This window comes from Mastacembelus armatus, chromosome 6 (assembly GCF_900324485.2).
Source record: "Mastacembelus armatus chromosome 6, fMasArm1.2, whole genome shotgun sequence".
NCBI lineage: Eukaryota > Metazoa > Chordata > Actinopteri > Synbranchiformes > Mastacembelidae > Mastacembelus > Mastacembelus armatus.
Window position 1 is genome coordinate 13,214,524 of NC_046638.1, and position 21,016 is coordinate 13,235,539.

Consider the following 21,016-nt stretch of genomic DNA (forward strand, 5'->3'; position numbering starts at 1 on the left):
GTAAAATATCATGACAATTTTTGAGGATACTATCATGGTATTTTGTAGAGACATTTAGGTTCCCCTGAAGCATGAATCCTAAAGGCTTTGGTAATTTGGTACACAGCCTCAAGTGCCCCATAAGATAAACTGTTAAGAGTGTAGCGATTGCCTTACTTTCCATCTAGTGGGGTTTTTGACCACTTTACGACATTAGCAGTTATAGTAGTTCCACCACTATGCCTATGTACAGCCTTCCTACAGCACTGGTTGCAAGACTGGAAACCTATTATATGTAAATGTTCTGTCATTAAATTGACCTTATACTCCTGAAAGCTGTCAGTATGGTATTATAAACAATATCTATGTGTAGTCATTTTAGCACATAAAATATATCTATCAGATATTTGTGTTTGAGTTTGGTTACATTAGTTCTTACTGTATGGGACATCTCATGTGTTCCTATCCATCTATAGAGGTATTTATATTGTGACATGACCACGAGAAGCAAAAGCTTGTTATATGACTGGATGCTGCTAAGAAACAAAAATCCCAATCTTACATGCACATTGTGAGTATTCAGTACATAGTGTGGATGGAGGAGAGATCTTAGTCAATGAAGATGTCTTCAGTAGGACAGGAGTAGCCAATGTGTTCCTTATAATACTGCTGAAATGCCCTCCTGTGGGACAGAAAAGAGGATTAGAAAATGACATGACTTGACATGCAAGTTTTGTATACATTCTTTCTGGATTATTTTGTAACATAAATTCAATATTTTGTGTATTATCTTTATTTCATCTTCTGTCACCAGTACCTTAAACAGTATTATGTCATACCCCGTCTATACTTCTGCTCTAGGACTCCTATTTTTTTTAGGTTTTCCCTATTCCCTGTTTGTGTGTGCCCCCTATCTCTACTTCCTTGTTATGTGTTCATGTGTTTGTCTATACGTCTATTTACCATTTTCTGCTCCTGGCTTAACAGTGGATGAGTGGTTAGCACTGTTGCCTCACAACACGAAGGTTCTGGGTTTGCAACCCGGCCTTTCTGTGTGGAGTTTGCATGTTCTCCCCGTGCATGCCTGGGTTTCCTCCCACAGTCCAGTGTGAGTGTGTGAGGTTGTTTGTCTTTGTGTGTCTATATGTGGACCTGTGATGGACTGGTGACTTGTCCAGGGTGTACCCCTGCCTTCCACCCAAAGAGAGCTGGCATAGGCTCCAGCAGATCCCTGTGACCCTGATTAAGGAATAAGTGGGTATCGAAAATGGATGGATGGATGGATGGATGGATGCTCCTACTTCTGAACTACAGTATATGTGTTACATTTCCTACAAATGCAGCATGCTGCATTCATGTTGGAAGGCTGTTTTCGGTCACCACAGGTCTGCTCCAGAAAATTTGTATGAAATATAATAGAATGAAATACAGAACACAATACAGTTATACCCCAAAGACTCAGCCAGAGGATGTAATGTTGTCTCTGACATCATCACATGACAGGCAAAGCGCTGTTGGTCAGGGTGCTTCGTGATAAAACCAAAATACCTGCAGTGCAAAAAAAAAAAAACATCAGCATTACTGAAAGGTTTACTTATAAATATTTATTGACGCAACCTGCTGCAGTAGACAAGGAATTAAGTTTAAATTTGTGAGCTATCACTGTTCTAAACTTAACATCCCTAAAGAGACAGCCACGATAGCTCCTAATAATTATTCTCATGTCTTATCATTGACTTACACAACTCCAAATCATTGCAGATGTAGACATATCCTCTTGCCCACTCGTGCCTGTTTCTACCTTCCCAATCAGGCCTGTAGTTTATATTTCAGCCTCGTTCAGATTGTCTACTGTGCATCTGCTGTGGCTTTTCTATTTTATTTTTCTGATTCCAGTGACTCTTTGCCTGCCTCTATAAATTACGACCTTCTTTATTTGCTAGCCTGGATTTGATGTCCTGTCAGTGTCTGAGTTGTGCTTTTGGGTCCTACTCTGCTATGAGTGAGTCTTCACAGGAACTGATAGCAAAGCAAATAGCAAAGTCACTCACTTGCTGTGTTTTGGATGACAGCCACAGAATGAAATGTTCTTCAACTGGAAAAAATGGAAACACTGGTCCCCCTGCCAAAAAAAGGAGTCTGACTCAGGAATGGGAATTCTGAATAATTAAAGTTGTCTCTCTAGGTATGTGAAAAAATCAGGGAATGCTAATCCAATTTGGCAGTGACATCACACACCTTTTTGAGAGGCACTATAATTAACTGCTTCACATTTTTCATTAGCTGGATTTGAAAATGTGACACAGTCAAGAAAGAAGGCAGGTAGATATTGTAAATATGTCGATACATCAGTGCACATACCCTGTGAGCAGAGTGGCACTGGTCCTGGACACTGATCTTCACACCCTTCACACTGACCTCCACCACGCAACCTGAGGGAGGCTGACCTGACAAACGCCGGTTACATGCTACCTGTTAACGCAAATAATCAGTCAGCAAACAAACCAGGGGCTGGTTTGGGTATGAGATATTTAATGATCTACAATGCAAGGTCTGCCTTACTGTCTGTCCTGCTCAGGTTACAGCTTGATCAAAACTAGTTCAAATGACTTGTTGTCTGGCAGTGTTGGAAATCAACAATGTGTTTAGTTGTTTATAGTTGTTCTGATGGTCTATAATAGAAGGTGAGGTAAAAAGCCAATTATAGACAGTGGAGACACAATATTGTTTAAGTACTAGGGTGAATGGGTATCTCCTGGAAGACATTCATAATGTTGTAGTAGTGTGATGTTGGAAAAGTGTGGGAGAAGAGGGTTTTCAAAAATCAAACTGTTATTAATTCATGCAGAAATACTGACCTATAAGAAATATATCACCAATATCACCAATATATCACCAGTAATTAACTTTCATTGTGTGTTCTGTTGTATCATATCTGCATTTATGCACCTTCTGCATAGCAGCACACAGCATGTCATTGCCTTTGTGGATGGGGACATGAACTGAACCCAGAAATCGTACCAGGAACTGCTCTATCCAACCAGCTTTCTGGACTGTGAGAAGAAAGGAGGACAAAGGCTATGTTCACATTACAGGCCTTGATGCTCAGTTCCAGTTTCCAGTTTTCTGCCAGATCTCATCTTTTTGTGCTGATGGTTCACACTCATCTTTGTAAATGAAATGTATCCATCTGTGTGTGAACACAATTAAAGTCCTAAACTGTCACCATGTGTAAATTTTCCTAAAATGTGAGCCTCACACTTAGAAGAACAAAAATGTAATTTGTGCAATGGTTCTCTACAAACATTCAACAAATATGTACTGTCATGGTCTCTCCACTGACCACTAGCGCTGTTGTTGCTCTCTTCCATATTTATTTTTACTGGTCTGTGAGAGGCCAACACTGGTTGTTGATGCCAGGTGAATGATACATTAAAAAAACAAAAATTCTGATCTGGCTATTCTGTCAACTCTCAATGATTGATCAGATTTTGTACCACATATGCAACTGGCTGAGTTCACATTTAATTTGGTCTCACACCCGAAGATCACATCTGAGTCACCTGAAGGAAAAATACATTGGATTTGGGGGCACTTCAGCAGGTAATGTGAACATAGCTAAAGTAACATGTTAGATTATATGTTGTTGATAATCCCAATACTCTTTTGTCACAATACAGTTTTTTGCAACATACCTTGATTAACATCTCTGGCTACCTTAACCACGTAGAAAGCAGGGAAAATGCCAGTAGCTCCAGTCCTCATGTTGTAACCCTGACACCACAGATCCTCAGACTGCTTCAGCATTAACACTGGGTCATCTGTTTCTAGGTAAAGCTCATCTGCATGCCGAGGAACAAACCTAAAATAAGATAGAAAAATGTGCATATTTCAGGCTAATATTTGGATTTATACATGTCACTGTAACTTTGTGTTTACGCATATATGTTAACCTGTAGACAGCTCTGTGGCTCTGCTGTCTCTCCACTCCATCCAAAACACAGGAGAACACACCAAACGAACCAGCGCCTAAATGATACAGCATGGATGTTATACTCACAATAAGTAGCTTAGACTGTATCATGTGTCATGTGATCCATTTTTAACATTTACCAAGGGAAGAATTTTAATGTAAGTAGACCCCCTGAAATTGCAAATTGTTGTTAATCAGGATTACCAACAAAAATTTCAAAATATTATAAAGATGTTATGCTCATAAGGATTCAACACATAGTTAGTTTAAGTGAACATCGCCACTAATAGCGACCAGAAATATCCTGGTCCCAGAAGTCTGATCTCAGGCCTGGTGCTATTCTTATCTCTTATGAAGAAGCAGTTCGGGAAAAACTAACAAGAACCTGGTCATGATAAACACAATGTCAGGCTTGACTGACAGAAGTGAAGACAGTGGCTCATTAAGAAACATTAAAACTGTCAGTGTCTCTAAAGCTGTGGCTATCATTCCAGTGTCATTAAATGGTATACCCCAAAATATATGACACTGGAAGGTGAATCTTCAGCTAAAATACCCAGGGTGCAGGCAAGATAACTGTATTTTATGAATAAAGTGACCTTCCAATATATACAGTACATCAACCCAGTCACTACTATCATCATCATCATCTTTACTGGCTTGTCATCTTTGGTATATCAGTGCATTCTGACAACCTCAAATCTATTTGTCCTCACTGTGAAGCAGACAATCTAAAATACAGATAGAGAGCAACTATAACTAGCCTGTCATACATGTGACAGGAACCTGAAAATTAATGCATTGAATTTTTTCTATTTAAACTGATTTAAAAGAAATTGGAAAATATACAAACCAGTGGCATTATACTGAATGCTGCTGTTGGTGAAGAGGTTGAGGAACTTCCTACTTCTGGGAGCACCACCCATTCCTCTGTTAGACTCCTCATTTGAAGTTGTGGTTGAAGTTACCTTGGTTTGCTTGCAGATCCTTGCTACAACTTCCCTCCTCCTCTTCACCTCCTCCTCCCTCCTCCTCTTCACATCCTCTTCCCTCCACTTTTTTGCCTTCTCCTCCTCCTTTCTTCTTTTTTCCTCCTCTTTTCTCCTCTCTTGCAACAGAAAAAAGAAAATGAACTGAACTAATGAACTGATGACCACATGAAACAAAAAATCACTACAAATCACTACATTTTTTTTAAGATCGCTTATACATGAGTAAGCGGGTCCTATTTCAAAATGCCATTCCTTTGTGCAAATGAAAAATGAGAGACGGGTTGGTTTTCTACTTACCTACTCTTACAAATCTCAAAATGTATGACGAAATAAATAAAAACATATTTTGTATTCTTATTTTCTCTTATAGTACATTATAACCATCCATCCATGCATTCTCTTATCCGGGGGCCAGGTTGCAGGGGTAGCACTCTCCCCAGACACCTCCACTAGCTCCTGCGTGTCCTGGATCTCCTCCCGGTGGGACTTGCCCATAACATGTCCCCTGGGAGGTGCCCAGGAGGCGTCCGAGACACATGCCTGAACCACCTTAACTGGCTCCTCTCAATGTGGAGGAGCAGCAGCTCTACCCTATGCTCCTCTTGAATGACTGAACTCCTCACCCTATCTCTAAGGGAGTGCCCAGCCACGCTGTGAAGGAAACTCATTTCAGCCACTTGTATCCAGTCAATGGGTCACGAGATGGTGAGGGTAAATCGAGATGGTGCATGAAACAGACCCCAAGACACTTAAACTCCTCCACTTGAGGCAGGAACTTGCAAGTCTGTCCATTTCTTCATAGCAGCGTTACACGCCACACTGCATTACTGGGAATGCCATGAATCAGGGTCCCTAAAAGGCCCTTCCTGCTGCTTTCTCTACCTCCACCATTATGAATTATTACATATTTCATTAAGTAATTTTTACTTTTATACAAGAAATATTCAATCTTAACAAACAAACTGCACAAAAGAATGTATCCTATAGGATGAAGTCTTTTCATATTGGACTTTTAATGAATTTTAATATAGAACCATCATCAGGCCAATATGTCAGTTTTTTCACACAAAATATCTTAGACAGATTACTGTAAAATTTGCTCTAAAATGGATAAACCCTTTAATTTATTGATTTTAGAAAAGTTACTTAGCAATCTGTATCTTGACCTGCCACTGTTGTACCAGCTCATGATATGCTCAACACTGTTAAAAGGAACCTGCATCATTACCTTGTTTCCTTGCTGCCTCTGTCTTCTTCCTTTCCTCCTCATACTCTGGGTCTTCCTCCTCATTGGCTGATTGATACACTGTTTCTGCATCACTGTCATCATTGTGCTCGTTGTAACCATGTAAGCAGTCCTTGAGGCTGACCAGCTCCAACTGAGCATTTTCATCAACCACCAGAGTGTATTTGACAGAGTCATAATTTAACCCTGCTGTAGCTTCACTCCTTGGTACTGTGGGAGCACCTACAGAATCTCCCTGAGTGAGAGAGTTGGTGCCAACCACCTCAGCATTGCTGTCACTCTTTCCTCCCCCTGCATCCTCCTCTGACTTTGCACACTCCAACCCTGTTTTTTCATTACTTGCAGAGCAGTCGATTGGACCATTCTGGACATTCATGCAGGGAGCTGGATCTCCCTCCCCGTCCTCTTCGCTGATGTCAGGGTTGGTTCGGTGAGACAGAGAGGGATGTAGAGGTCCTGGTGGGGGCCCCTCTGTGTCTGAGCTAAGGGACATTCTGTTTGATCCTCCCTCACTGCTGGAACGGGAGAGAACAGGGCGGTTGTCCTGGGTCCTGTCATGGTTTTGACCTAAGAACACAAAATATTGACAGTGGGTAGACATAAGGAGTAACAGATCAATTTGCAAAGTACTGGTTCCCTCTGATTTAGGTGCAGCTCTAACAAACAATGGTTGCAATAGCTCTAATATGGATACTACTATCCTGGCCTCTGCTGGAGTTTGTCTATCGCTGTGAGAGTTTTAAAGCTGCACCAAAGATTTTTTATATTAATAATTGATCAAATTACTCTGTAACAATATAGGGATGTGGTAGTGGTAACCACAAATAGAAGTGTCACCAGCTCTGCAGTAAACCTCAGCTCTATAAAGCATTACGTGAATTTAAGATCATATTTTTATTTTTTAACCTCACAATTCTACCCATTCATCAGCCTCATTTTCCAGGAGCAGCAAGCACACCTATTTACAGATCAGCTAACCTCATGACTCAAGTGAGCATAAGAGCCAGATTTTTCTCATTAGCTGGTGAGGATTAAAAACCAAAGGAATAAAGAGAATATGTAGATTAGACATATATGCATCAGGGGAAACGGAAATGCAAATTTGCTAATGTTGCTCTGTGTCTGAGCAGGATAATGCTTACTGAAACATTCTCAATAACAATGAGGCACAATGCAATAATACAAGAATGTTTTTCAGCTCTGCAGTTTTAGTTTGTTCTGTGCTAAAAATTAAGCTTTAAAACTAAGTGGTAGATTAACCATAAATATTCTGTTTTTGCTGATTCACCTTCCTATGAGGAAGAAACCACATTTATTTTAATGACCTTCCTGTGGCTCCATCATCAAGAACAACTATCAGATTTGATCAAATTTCCGCCAACATTTAAAAATTAAAGGTTATCTTTTTGTAAAACAAGAATTCAGTTAAATAAATATATAAACACCATCATGTTTGCTGATGACATGACTTTATATTTATGGGTTTGATCTCAGACCCTAATGAGACACTATACAGAGATGAGGTGTGAAAACCTGAATTACCCAAACTGTTGTGAATACCTGTGATTACTAGCTTTTAACACAATAAATAATAATATAATGTCAATAAAGACTCTATATTAAATAATGGTTATTCACATTACAATTACTAATATAATCAGGTTTATATACAATGTTGTTACCTTATTGAATTAAAAATACAAAAGAGAAAGATTGTGTAGGAACTGTGCAAAAAATATTGGGATGGGCTCAGTGTTATGACTCACTTGATACATATCACTTTAATGCAGAAGAGTGGAGCAAATATATAGTCTACTGGAAATAGTGTACTTTGCTAGAATCTGTGTTTGCTTAATAAGACTTGTGTTTTTCAAAGTACTGCTATTTTGGCCACATGTTTGATTATGAAGCTTTGATTCAGAGAGCGCTTGCATATAGCAAAAATGTTCCTTTAACCTCACAGTGCACATGAAAACAATTTTTGGATGTAATTTCTTTGATCAGGCTTTTTTAAATCTCGCATGTTGAAAGTGGGAAGGACAATGAAGGATGATAAGAAAGAGGGGGTTCATTACCTTGGTCTTGGGTCTTGTCTTGGTTTCTTGGTGCTACAGGTGTGCGTGGAACCACCATGGCTGTCAGATAAACTTCCTGGTTAGACAGTATGTTATTCGACTTGCATCGCCCTCCACTGTTACCATATTTAGTGCCTGCTTTTCCTTTCTGTTCAGTTCCCTGGCTTTTCAGGCCGTTTGCTTCTCTTCGTTTCTGATGTCCAAACCTCTCTTTCTCCCTCCCTTTGGAATCATCACACAGTCTTCCTCCTCTTCTCTCTTCTTTCGCTGATGTCACTCCTTCCTTTACGCTGATGTCCCCAAGGCTCCTGTCTTTCATTGCTGTCGCTCCTCGTCCTCCTACTCTTCCTGCTCCCACTGCTCCTCTTCGTTGGTTTCTCAGTGTGCTGGAGGATTGTGTATGTGTATTCCCAGACACCTGTCGTTCCTGTGGTCGTGCATATGTGTTTGCAGCAGTGGCAGCAGCCTGAATGTTGGTTCTGCTATTGGCTCCATTTGCTGTGGGGGGTTTTGGGGCTGGGCGACGTGTGCTGTGCCGGACTTTGTCCTCCACTTTTGGTTGGACATCAGGTGGTTTTAGATCCCCTGAACACACACACACACACACACACACACACACACACAGAAGTATCAGATGATGTGTTTAGCAACCAAATGCATACAATGGGATTATCAAAGCAACCCACAATAAGCACCTTATTTAAGACTTACTAGAACAAAGGAAAAATTCATACTTCATTCTTGACACGGTAATGCATTTTCCACACTTCATTCCAAGAATATTCATTTTCATGTTTACCAGTAATTATCAACTATTGCTGAAAAACTGAATACACAAGAAATGTTGAAGGTTTCCTGCCAAAAATTTGTAGTATTGCACCTTCATGGTTTTAATAATAGAAATTACAGAAGAAATGGCCAAAACTGAAACAGCAAAGACAGTAACATCCTGACTTTTATTCTCCAGTATTGATAAAGAACAGTCATTTTACAGCAGATTGGACATTGGTTATATACCAAGCTTTGACAATTGGTCCAGTATTGAACAGGAAGGCAGTGAAAGGCTTAAAATATGCTATTTATTCTTTTCAACAAAGACCTGTCTAAAACTAAAATTGAAAGAGGAACTCCCTTCAACGGGTTTGCAGAGATATAAGTGAAGATTGTATAGAAAAGATTTATAAATAAAACAGTACATAGAGCTAGATGACCAGCCAACTCTGAGCACTATGAGTTAATGGATTTTCCAGTGAATTTTCTTAACTTCACTGTTGGACTCTGGCCTTGCCTGCTCCCTGCCTGTACAACACTTGCCTCCTTTTGGTTGGACTCTGACTAAATCCCTGGATCATATTTGTTTTCATTTTTTGGTTAACTCCCCAGCTGTAATCCTTTAAACTGGCAATATTCACTTAGCCTGTTAAGTGTTAGCAGTGTGCTGGAGAAGGAGAGGCGTAGGACCCAAATGCAGGACAAGAAATAAGTCTTTTATTGACTCCTGGAGAGTGGAGATTTGGGGCAGTTCTAGAGGTCGGCCCCTGAATCAAGTGTAGGTCCAAGGCCTCTCAGGCTGGTGTGGATCTTGGACCATTCTGAAAAATTAGGCCAAGTAGGCGGCCATGGAGAATCTGACCGAAGAGGCTGCTGCGGCTTCAGTTGAGGCAGTGGTACTAGAGACCTTGGCCAAGTCGGCTGGGACGGCGAGAGCTCGTCCGGCTTTGGCTCAGGAGGCAAGGGCTCGTCCGCTGTGGCTCGGGAGGCAAGGGCTCGTCCGGCTGTGGCTCGGGAGGCAAGGGCTCATCCGGCTGTGGCTCGGGAGGCAAGGGCTCGTCCGGCTGTGGCTCGGGAGGCAAGGGCTCGTCCGGCTGTGGCTCGAGAGGCAAGGGCTCAGGAGGCTGTGGCTCAGGAGGCAAGGGCTCGGGAGGCAAGGGCTCATCCGGCTCTGGAGGCAGAGGCTTGGGCTGCGAGAAGGCTTGGGTGGCGAGAAGGCAGCTCTGGGCTCCAGCGACGAGAAGGCTTCAGGCTGAGTGATTGAGAGTGAGAACTCAGTCTGGGTGTGTGAGGACTTAGGCTGAGGAAGAGAAGACTCAAGCTGAGGAAAAGAAGACTCAGGCTGAGGAAGAGAAGACTCAGGCTGAGGAAGAGAAGACTCAGGCTGAGGAAGAGAAGACTCAGGCTGAGGAAGAGAAGACTCAGGCTGAGGAAGAGAAGACTCAGGCTGAGGAAGAGAAGACTCAGGCTGAGGAAGAGAAGACTCAGGCTGAGGAAGAGAAGACTCAGGCTGAGGAAGAGAAGACTCAGGCTGAGGAAGAGAAGACTCAAGCTGAGGAAAAGAAGACTCAAGCTGAGGAAAAGAAGACTCAAGCTGAGGAAGAGAAGACTCAGGCTGAGGAAATGGAAATTCAGGCTGAGGGAGAGAGACCACACACTGGGGGAGATAATACTCAGGCTTTTAGCTACAGCTTGATTAGGCTATACAAACAAAATAAATAAATAAACTGATTTCCAGTTAAACTGATATCCAGCAGCAACAGGCCAACCCCTGGATCTTTTCCCCTGAAAGAACTGAACTAATCTTTAATGTGGTCGAGGTCTTGTTGCTCCTATTTCAGTTGTGCTTTACTCCAGTGTCCCATGTTGCTGCTGATGGTTTTAATGACTAGTTGATCTCTGCCACATGTTGGCACATATTTTGTGCCTGTAGAAAGGCAAATGTACAAGACAAAATTAAATTTGCAGCTGTAACCTGACAGTAAGGTCTAGGAAATTATGATAACTTACAGTGGTTAAAAAAAAGGTTCTTTACAGTCAAATCAAGGATTCAATCAATGAATCATTTTTAATTTTCACTATATATGTAGGCTTAATAATATTAGGAGTTATTGAGGTGTAACACCACATAATGAAAATAAGTGGTTAGCTTAAAGTGATGTCTGTAAGTTCTTGACAGTAGCATTGAATCATTTTAAGAATGTTAATTCACTTATCAACTGGTTATGACTGATTTCTCTTTGCATCATGGCTCCACAGATCACTTGGCAGCATGCCAACTGTCAGTCAAGCTGAGGGGGTGTGTCCCACGGACCACGGTTGCAAAATGTATTGCAAAAAAACTAAATAGCAGCTCCTGTATTTGTGCTACTTTGGCTTTGCTTTTGCATTAAGGCATTGTGTCAGACAGTGCAGATATGTCATCTGTTTTCATATAAAGTAGGTCATTTAAACTAATTGTTTGGTTATCTTTTTTTTTCTTTTTTTTTTTTTTTTTTAACTATTTAATGTCCATACCTGTGATGTGTGGAGAGGAAGAGTGCGTGTCCTTCCAGCTTTTCTTCTTCCCTAAAGAGTTGTTGTTGATGGAGTCCTGGATAGATGTGAAAAGAACAATGTAAGAGTACAAACCAGCAACTGTTTATCTGCACAATGCATCAGCTCACCATATTCAGTCCCATATCCACTCAGTTTGTGTGCATGTCTGTGTGTGAAAATCTGCCTCAATGTGAAAAATCTCTTTCTCTCCCTCTCTCTCTCTGCTCCCTGCTTCTTCCTTCAGCCTGACATCTAACATTTACAGTGGCAGACATTTTTGTGCTAAGAAAATCTAACAATTTACAAAAATTGACAATGCCTAAAAAAGCAAAGTTTCCAAAACATACTTTCCTTCTCAAATTCTGATGAAACCAACAGACAGCTGTCATGTCAGTTTGGGCAGGGTATACAGTCATCACCTTATTAGGTACACCTTTGTGAAGTGTTAATACTTCTGTCCGAGATGTGGTGGTTCAACATCTATTGTCCTTTTAGAATCAACGCTAGTGCTATATTGGATTACACTGAGTGGCATCCCCTTATGTACATAATATTAGAAAAACCTCTCAGTATAATAAGGTCATAGTGCTTGGTGCAGCTCCTTGGAATTTTGGCCAATCTCCCTCCAGCCACCAAATGTCTCTGGACTTTCCCCCATTCCACCTGACTCTGCCCTGCCCAGCTGCACACATATTCCTTATTCACTCATTTTTTTCCCAGTATATATGTAGTCATATCTTGCAGTGTCTGCTTGTATCTTCACCGTGATTAAGACAAGTCCCCTTATGACACTGCAACATATTATCCTTTTAAACAATATTGGACAACATGTCAATTAGCAGGCTTTAGAGATGTGTCATTAATGCATTTTATTATTGAATGATGATGTCTTCTTGTGATGTCTTCAGTATTAGTCTCTATTGAAGAAAATAGTAGAAACAACAACGAAAAAAAACCCTTAATGATAAGGTGCATCCAAAGATTGTTGATGTAACTGCATATATGGCGTCCAGATGTGCAAGTGGTCTGACTCATCAAACTCTTTGCTTGGTAATCAATAAACCGTTAATGTGGCAAATGTTGGGTTAGCACTTCATATTAAATTCAGATTTGATCTATTACTGATCCATAGGGGTATCAGGCCATATATCAAACCCTTTCCAAGCCCCATTCTCTAGCAATAACACACATTAGTTGAAATCTGTCAAAACATACATACAAACTTCTCCGACCTTTGTCCAAGAAAAAATACTCATTTTGAAATTCCAGCAGACAAATGAGACTGCCTGGTCATCTCAGCAACTTGCAGTCAGGCTGTATATATGCACATGTATGTATAGGTATAGGTTACTATATGTGTGTAAAACATTAGTTATATGCAACATATGTGTCATTTTGTTATCTTTGTGTTACTAAACACTTGATAAAGATTTATTTAAAAAAAGAATTATACAGACTGCTAGCTCCTTGTATGGAATAAACAACAGCAACAATTCCAACTATTGTCTTTTAGAAAAGAAATTTAAATTGGATAGCAATATCACTGTATGAAGAGCTGCAATAGTTTGGATGCACCTTATCTACTATTTTCTACAATGGAGACTAATACTGAAGACATCAAAACTATGAAATAATATATATGAAATTATGTAGTAAACCAAAAAAGACAGCTTGATAACAAATCCAAACAGGTTTAACTTCTGGCTTCCATAAACATGTCATCATTCCTGACCACACCAGGCTCCTCCCATTTACAGAGAACTTAAAATGACTTTTATTCAGACTAATAGGTCACTGTCGGTGCCTGTGATGCTGAATCTGCTATCTATTCTCTCACTCTGTTAACAGCAGTAAACAGTGAGGAGGCAGCCAGAATCTACAGAGTGCTGCTTCGTTTATTATTAAATTGCTTACTTTAAACTGGTTCCCTTCCTGGACTTCTGGTTCCCTTCCATCAGAAGTAACATTTTTCTACTCATCCCTATCACATGCATTCAAAACCCTATTCTTATGTGAACAAGCATCATACCACTCTATCAATGTATGTCATTCTCCTTCGTGTGCTTACTGAGTGTCTACAGGATTAGAAAGCAAAGCAAAGTCAGTGCACACTGTTCATATCTCAGGTTTCAGCACACGAATGCGCCATTGCTCAAATAAGTCTGCATATACAGCTACTGTACCACATGAAGGTAAAAGCTTTGACAAGAATAAAGACAAGTGCATTAGCTTACTCATGTAAATTTAAAGTATTCATATGTTGTTCCCGACTAGGGAAACACAATAAAGGACTTCTATACTAAAACTACACAGGGTCACCATGGGCATCGGGTCAGGATGCAGGATGAATGGGGAAAAAGAACACTTAACAGCGCTCCAATCTAGGGCGATGATATTTATTTCCTTTGTAGACATACATAAGCTGCTGGTTTCAGTAGCTGCCACCCCATGTGGAGATGAAAAATGGAGAGAAAGAAAGAGTGCAGTGAAGCCCTTAAGTAACTTTCTAAATGCCCATGTGCATCAATCAAGTGAAATTAAGAGGGTGGAAGGTGAAAAACACAGAGTCTTTACTACACCACATATTAGTGTCAGTTAAAGTTTAGAGTGTATTCTTAGGAAGGAATTTTTTAATGGGCAGTGAACAAGAGAATGATTACAGCAAGTAAAACCTGTTGTGCTGCAAAATGGGACATTAGCTAGAAAACACTGATGAAGTTGAGAGGAATGTTCTCCTTATGTCATGACTCCCATTTGGGACTTTCTGCTGGGGACCTGAGTTCCTGTTTTCCCTGTGCTGGTCCCTGGCAGCTTTACATTCGTTGACCTTGATTGTTTTTGCTATAGACTAGCTCACTATGGTACCATTCACCTTTGGTTATGTGACAACTGTCTTCGTAAGGTCAGCTATCTATACATTTCCCCTCTCCATCCACCTGCTGCTACTGCAATTACATACTATTATAATATATATCAGTCAGAATAGCCTAAATTTAATAAAATAATGGTAATAATACACTCATTATAAAATACCAACACAATGACATTTAACAGCATAATTAGTACTCACAAAATATTACAAACAACACCATTTCTGTCACCACTATACAGTTGTCATGACTCCTCTGCACTTTCTGCACTTTCAGGACTTTTATTTTGTTGCATTTTGTCACTTCCCTGAGTTCCTGTTTATCTTCCCCACCTTTAATTGCTGGTTTTGGTAACTACACACTTATTTTAGAAGTTGCAATTAACTAATTAATTTGCACCTAAGAGATAATGACTAAACACAAATACAGTACAACCCTCCCACACACACATATGACATTAGTGACAGTCAGGGCTTGCAGTCATATTAAGTGGTAGTAAGTGTTATCAAAAAACAGCAGGTATGATTAATAGATGAAGTGTTTTGATGACTCATACACTGAGGACATGATCAGAACTACAGTAATCCGGTTCCAATGATATTTTCACTTTTGCTTTTGCATACTATTCATCCTGCTAAGCATAGCACCTTATTTATTTTCATCTGTCCTTCTTGTTTTCCAGACAAACTGTCAATCCTCGTCTACTTGCCAGATGTTCTTAGATTTTCCAAATAGTTGGTGGTTTGATCCCTATTTTCTCTAGTCAACATGTTGATGCAAGACAAGTTGCTTCCAGTGCTGTTGCATTTTATGTATGATTGTGTGAGCGAATGTGCAAATACTGTAAAGTGCTTGGAGTCAGAGATGTTCACAAATGATTTTTTGGAAGTCCAAGTCAAGTCACAAGTCTCGTGGTTGCAATGAACAATGCTTGTTGCATGCTGTGCAGACCGCAAAGCTCTACAAAGCTAGAGAAACCAAGTGTCGACTGGCTGACGTGTCCGGGTGTATTTTGAGGTACCTGATCGATATGGTCAATTCAGCGTCTTTTATTTTTAGACTGCTCATCTTGCATGTTGCCATTTGAGTGTTTAGGCTTTTTATGAACTCATAATAACCAAATTTGACAATAAATAGAACTGCACTTGCCAGGATGTTGGCCATTTTCATGACGGTAATTCAATTTGCTGCAGTTTACAGTTACTTGTGGCAAGTCATGCCATGAATGAGTTGTGCTAACTACCAATAGAGGGCAGCAATATGCTTTTGTTGTGACTATTCTGTCACTTATTTACCAGAAGAAGAAAATAGCAAACACACCACTTGTCAGAAACATACGTAATGCACTGAAATAAAATAAATATTTAAACATTGTTCATGAGTCACAAACATCAAGTCCGAGTTGAGTCTCAAGTTTTTTGAGGACGAGTCTCAAGTAAAGTCTCAAGTTACTGTGTGTGCAACTTAAATGATCCTCAAGTGTAAAGGCCTTTAGTCACAGACTCGACTCCCCAGCTCTGCTTAGAGTGCACTTGTACGTATTAGTCCCTTCCATCCCTACCATTCCAACACTTAAAGCACACATCAGATTGAAAATCTTTAGTATAATGACATTGGGTGAGAGGTGAGGTCCATCCTGGAAAGATCACTAGTCTATCACAGGGCTGACACATAGAGACAGACAAACACTCACACTCACATTTACACTTACAGGCAATTCAGAGTCACCAATTAACCTAATCCTAACCTAAAACTGGATGTTTTTGGATCGTGGGAGGTAGCGGGAGTATCCAGAGAGAACCCACGCACACACAGGGAGAACATGCAAACTCCACTTGGAAAGAACGCAAGTTCCAAGGGATTTGAGTACGGAACCCACTAAATAACCCACTATGACGCCATGCCACCCCATTGTATAATGTTTTTAGAACAAAATTACTGAACGACAAACAGCCTCCCCGATTTGAACCCGAGCGGTGTTCTGTTGTTGGACTTCTGTGCTAGTCACAGCTTGTCCAGAATGAACACCATGTTCAGGCATAAGAGTGTCCATCAGTGCACATGGCACCAGGACACCCTAGGCCGGAGGTTGATGATTAACTTTGTAGTCATGGACCATGTTCCCCACTTCCATTGTTGACGCTGCAGCTCGAAGCTGTGGTCGTAAGGTCTCTGGTGCCTGTCATGGCCGCAATCCCTGAACCCAGTGGTGGACACCAGAGGTAAGGGATGCCGTCAAGCTGAAGAAGTCCTACCAAGCCTGGCTGGCTTGGGGGGACTCCTGAGGCAGCTGACAGGTACCGGCAGGACAAGCGTGCCGCGGCCCGGGCGGTGGCGGAGGCAAAAACTCGGGTATGGGAGGAGTTCGGTGAGGCCATAGAGAAGGACTATTCTGGCAAACCATCTGATGCCTCAGTAGGGGGAAGCAGTGCTCTGCCAACACTGTTTACAGTGGAGGTGGGGAGCTGCTGACCTCGACTGGGGATATTGTCGGACGGTGGAAGGAATACTTTGAGGATCTGCTCAACCACAGCAACATGCCTTCCATAGAGGAAGGAGGGGCTGGGAGGTCAGAGGCTCATCCGTCCATTACCCAAGCTGAAGTCGCTGAGGTAGTCCGGCAGCTCCTTGGTGGCAAGGCACCTGGAGTGGATGAAATCTGCCCTGAGTATCTCAAGTCTCTGGATGTTGTTGGGCTGTCATGGTTGACACGCCTCTGCAACATCGTGTGGTGACTGGGGACAGTACCCCTGGATTGGCAGACCGGGGTGGTGGTCCCACTTTTTAGGAAGGGGGACCGGAGGGTGTGTTCCAACTATAGGGGGATCACACTCCTCAGCCTCCCTAGGAAGGTCTATGCCAGGGTGCTGGAGAGGAGGATCTGGCCAATGGTAGAACCTCAGATCCAGGAGGAACAATGTGGTTTTTGTCCCGGTCGTGGAACACTAGACCAGCTCTATACCCTCTCCAGGGTGCTCGAGAGTTCATGGGAGTTTGCCCAACCAGTTCACATGTGTTTTGTGGACTTGGAGAAGGCATTCAACCACGTCCCTTGCGACACTCTGTGGGAGGTGCTGTGGCAGCATGGGGTCCAGGGTTCTTTGTTATGACTATCCGGTCTCTGTATAACCGAAGCAGGAGCATGGTTCGCATTGCTGGCAGTAAGTCAGACCTGTTCCTGGTGCATATTGGATTCGGGCAGGGCTGCCCTTTGTCACCGGTTCTGTTCGTTATTTTTATGGACAGAATTTCTAGGTGCAGCCAGTGGCTGCAGGGAGTCCAGTTTGGGGACCACAGGATTTCATCTCTGCTTTTTGCAGATGATGTTGTCCTGTTGGCTCCATCGAGCCAGGACCTTCAGCGTGCACTGGGGCGGTTTGCAACAGAGTGCGATGAGAATCAGCACCTCCAAGTCCGAGGCCATGGTCATCAACTGGAAAAAGGTGGCCTGCCATCTGCAGGTCAGGGGCTAGCCCCTGCCTCAGGTGGAGGAGTTTAAGTATCTTGAAATCTTGTTCACAAGTGAGGGAAGGACAGAGCGGGAGATTGACAGACCGATCGAACTGCATCGGCAGCAGCAACGCGGTAGGTGTACCGGTCCATTGTGGTGAAGAAGGAGCTGAGCCGAAAGGGAAAGCTCTCTATTTACTGGTCAATCTACACGCTGGAGGGACTATGTCACTCGGCTGGTCTGGAAATGCCTCGATGTCCCCCCAGATGAGCTAGAGGAAATGTCCAGGGAGAGGGAAGTCTGGGCCTCCCTGCATAGGCTACTGCCCCTCTGCTTATCATGCTTATCAAAGTTGTGTCAAGTTGTGTCAAGTTCATCACTGCAACTCATAGTCTGCATGGTCCCTGTGTGCCTGTATGTACTCCCAACAACACCTGGGAATGCTCCTGATCAGTAGGTGGATGGTGTCCTAAGGGGTCTCTTCCCAGACCCAGTTTAGGGCATCAGTGAACTCCTTGACTGTGGTCTGTGGTGGTACTTGGTGGTGCTGCATGCAGTAAGACATAGGTACTCAGTTGTATTTAGGTCAGGAGAACATGAGGGCTAGTCAATGGCATCAGTGCCTTCATCATCCAAGAACTGCCTATGTACTCTGGAAACATGTCCTACACATGGAGAAACCCAGAACTGCACCAGTGTAAGGCCTGACAATCATTTTGAGGATTTCATCTATAACGCATATGCAACATACTTGTTATGGATTCTGCCTGCTCCTTGAGGAGATATTCTGTTAGTTTTTGTGTGCTGTTTTGACCTGCCTGGACTCACATTCAGTGTTTGACACTATTGCATGAACAGTTTAAAATTTCTCTGCAGGTTTGTCTGTCAGTCAGGTATGCACAGTCAGGTATGATCAATAGAGGGATCAGTTTCCTCTATTTGCTGTTTCAAGAAACATGAAAGTAAATACCTAATATTGGCAAAGATAACTGTTTAAAACTAACGTTCCTACACTATATACTGCATCTGTCCTGCATTACTGTTACTGCACCTACACTGTGCATGGTTCCCTGTTGCATGAACCATTTCGGGTTATCTTTTCTAAAGAAAATCTGCATAATATCACAGCAGCACATTCAATCAGCCTTAGTTTAAAATAAAAATGATTAGGGCATGGGTATACAAAAGCCAATTTAAGCTAAGTCAAGCTAAGTCACATGACAAGCAGCATGCAGCACTGTGAATACCCAGAGTAGTTCTGTATGTGCCATTAATCCACTGAGACTACTTGTTTGAAGTACAGCTATGTTAAAGATACTGTAGCAGGAATTCTCACATAATTCATGAAAGTAACTGACCACACACAGCCTTCCATATCTGTTGTGGTGTACACATTTTGTCTGTACTGCAAGCATAGGCTATGAAATTACATGAAATAACATGAAATTATCATGTCATGTTCTCTTGTAATATTTACATTTAGAAAACACAAAGCAGCAAAGTCCTCAATCAAAACAATGCTGATACGTTTGTCTGATTGCCTGCTTTCTAGGCTGTGAAGCTTAACAAACATTTTATATTGAACAGTTGGTTTTGTTACACAAAATAGGAAACATAGGTGGTAGTTTATATCAACTGTAGCTAAAGAACATGATTCCTGTAACATCTAAAATGGCTTTTTGCATCATGACTTTTAATGATCGCACAATTAGCTCATAGAAAATCTGTGGCTACACCTATTATTCAAGTTCATTGTGTCAGACACAGTACATACATGTATTCAGCATTTCACACCCTTCCTTCTGCTGTTCACCTGATTTGCAGGTAGTGAAAATTAGGCTTCTTCTTTTTCAGCCAACAAAAGCTAATTAAAGATGTTTTCACACGATTTTTTTCCAACTGATTTCAGCTCATGTTTCAGTGGAACTCTAAGGAACCTCCTACAGATTTGGATATTTAGGGAATCCAAGGTTAGAATGAATGACCTGATCTATACTGACACAGTAAACAGGATGCTATTCATTTATTGGGATAATCTAGAATACCACTGGTGCTACTGTCCCTCCACAGAGCACTGAACAAGACTTGAAAAGCCAGTATTAGGTACTTCACTATCATCTGTACTTGCTTTTACAGAAACACTCCTCTTTAGACTTGGCTTGAAATTATTGTTTTCTTCAGCTCTCATACTAGAAGACACTGCTACATCTGATTCATCAATAATGGGTCAGATGTAGCATCAGTTCAGGTTCCCAGGAGCACAGTAGCCACATATACTTATTTATGCTTATTTCCTGAAATGGCTGAACAGCTCATCGGCTCTTGGTTTCACAGCACAATCAGTTTCGATCCTCACAGCAGCAAGTGTGTCATGTCAAAGTGTCCTTGAGCAAGTTGCTGAACCCTTAGCTACTTGTCTACCATTAGTCTGCTGGGAAAAAAACAAGTCAGCTGCGCTGACCCACTGCGAGCATGCACACACGCACAGAAACCCACACCTAGCAGCATACACAAACACAGATATAATGACATAGCTAGCCAGTGCTGTCTCATTCTGAAGACAGGGTCCTTCCAGCAATTACAAAGACACACACACACACACACACACACACACACACACACACACACAGTTACACATTTTTTCAGCTTAATGTCACTACTGCCTCATTCTAAACACTGGATCTACCAATTATCATACATACTACCATACCATTTAGCAAGCTCCTTTTACAAAGCAGGGGACCCTCCCAGCCTCTGTACCTGGGTGCCGGCTTGTGGCAGCTGTGGGAACAGAGCCAGGCTGGTTGGCCTCTTTGGTCGATATTTGTCCATGACAGCACAGGTTGATTCCCCTGAGAGTCAACAGCTTCCTCCCTCCCTCCTTTTCTCACTCCTCCTCTTCTCCTCCTTTATTAAGCCGATGTTGGCACTCCTCAGCTTGGACAAGGCCTCCCCCACCCTCCTTTACGTTCCACACTTCCTCTTCTTCCTCCTCAGTCTTCTCAGCATCGATTAGCTCCAAGCTCAGCCGCTGCACACTCCCCCTTCCATCCCTCTCTGCATGATCATTGGCTAGCTGCAGTGTAACATCACCATCATCACCATCATTTTCCTGGCAGGA

The 21,016-nt window shown here is 41.8% G+C and overlaps 1 protein-coding gene across 1 annotated transcript; it reads right to left on the bottom strand.

Annotated features, from left to right (window-relative positions):
• Positions 1-588: 588 nt before the first annotated feature.
• mapk8ip1a (mitogen-activated protein kinase 8 interacting protein 1a) lies at positions 589-20,727 on the bottom strand. Its single transcript, XM_026311914.1, has 12 exons — positions 20,656-20,727; positions 11,554-11,629; positions 8,266-8,850; positions 6,173-6,757; positions 4,806-5,060; positions 3,933-4,008; positions 3,675-3,841; positions 2,929-3,032; positions 2,341-2,451; positions 2,031-2,101; positions 1,429-1,527; positions 589-661 (listed from the first exon to the last, which is right to left on the bottom strand). The coding sequence occupies exons 1-12, from the start codon at positions 20,725-20,727 to the stop codon at positions 589-591; spliced, it is 2,274 nt and encodes a 757-aa protein (XP_026167699.1).
• Between the last annotated feature and the right edge of the window lie 289 nt (positions 20,728-21,016).

Bases quoted from the DNA above. Each gene is read 5' to 3' on its own strand.
- mapk8ip1a (XM_026311914.1), bottom strand. From the start codon at position 20,727: ATGGACAAATATCGACCAAAGAGGCCAACCAGCCTGGCTCTGTTCCCA. The intron at 6,758-8,265 runs GTAATGAACCCC...TTGTGTTCTTAG, and splicing joins AGACAAGACCCAAGACCAAG to GTCAAAACCATGACAGGACC. The intron at 3,842-3,932 runs GTTAACATATAT...ATCTTATTTTAG, and splicing joins AGCCACAGAGCTGTCTACAG to GTTTGTTCCTCGGCATGCAG.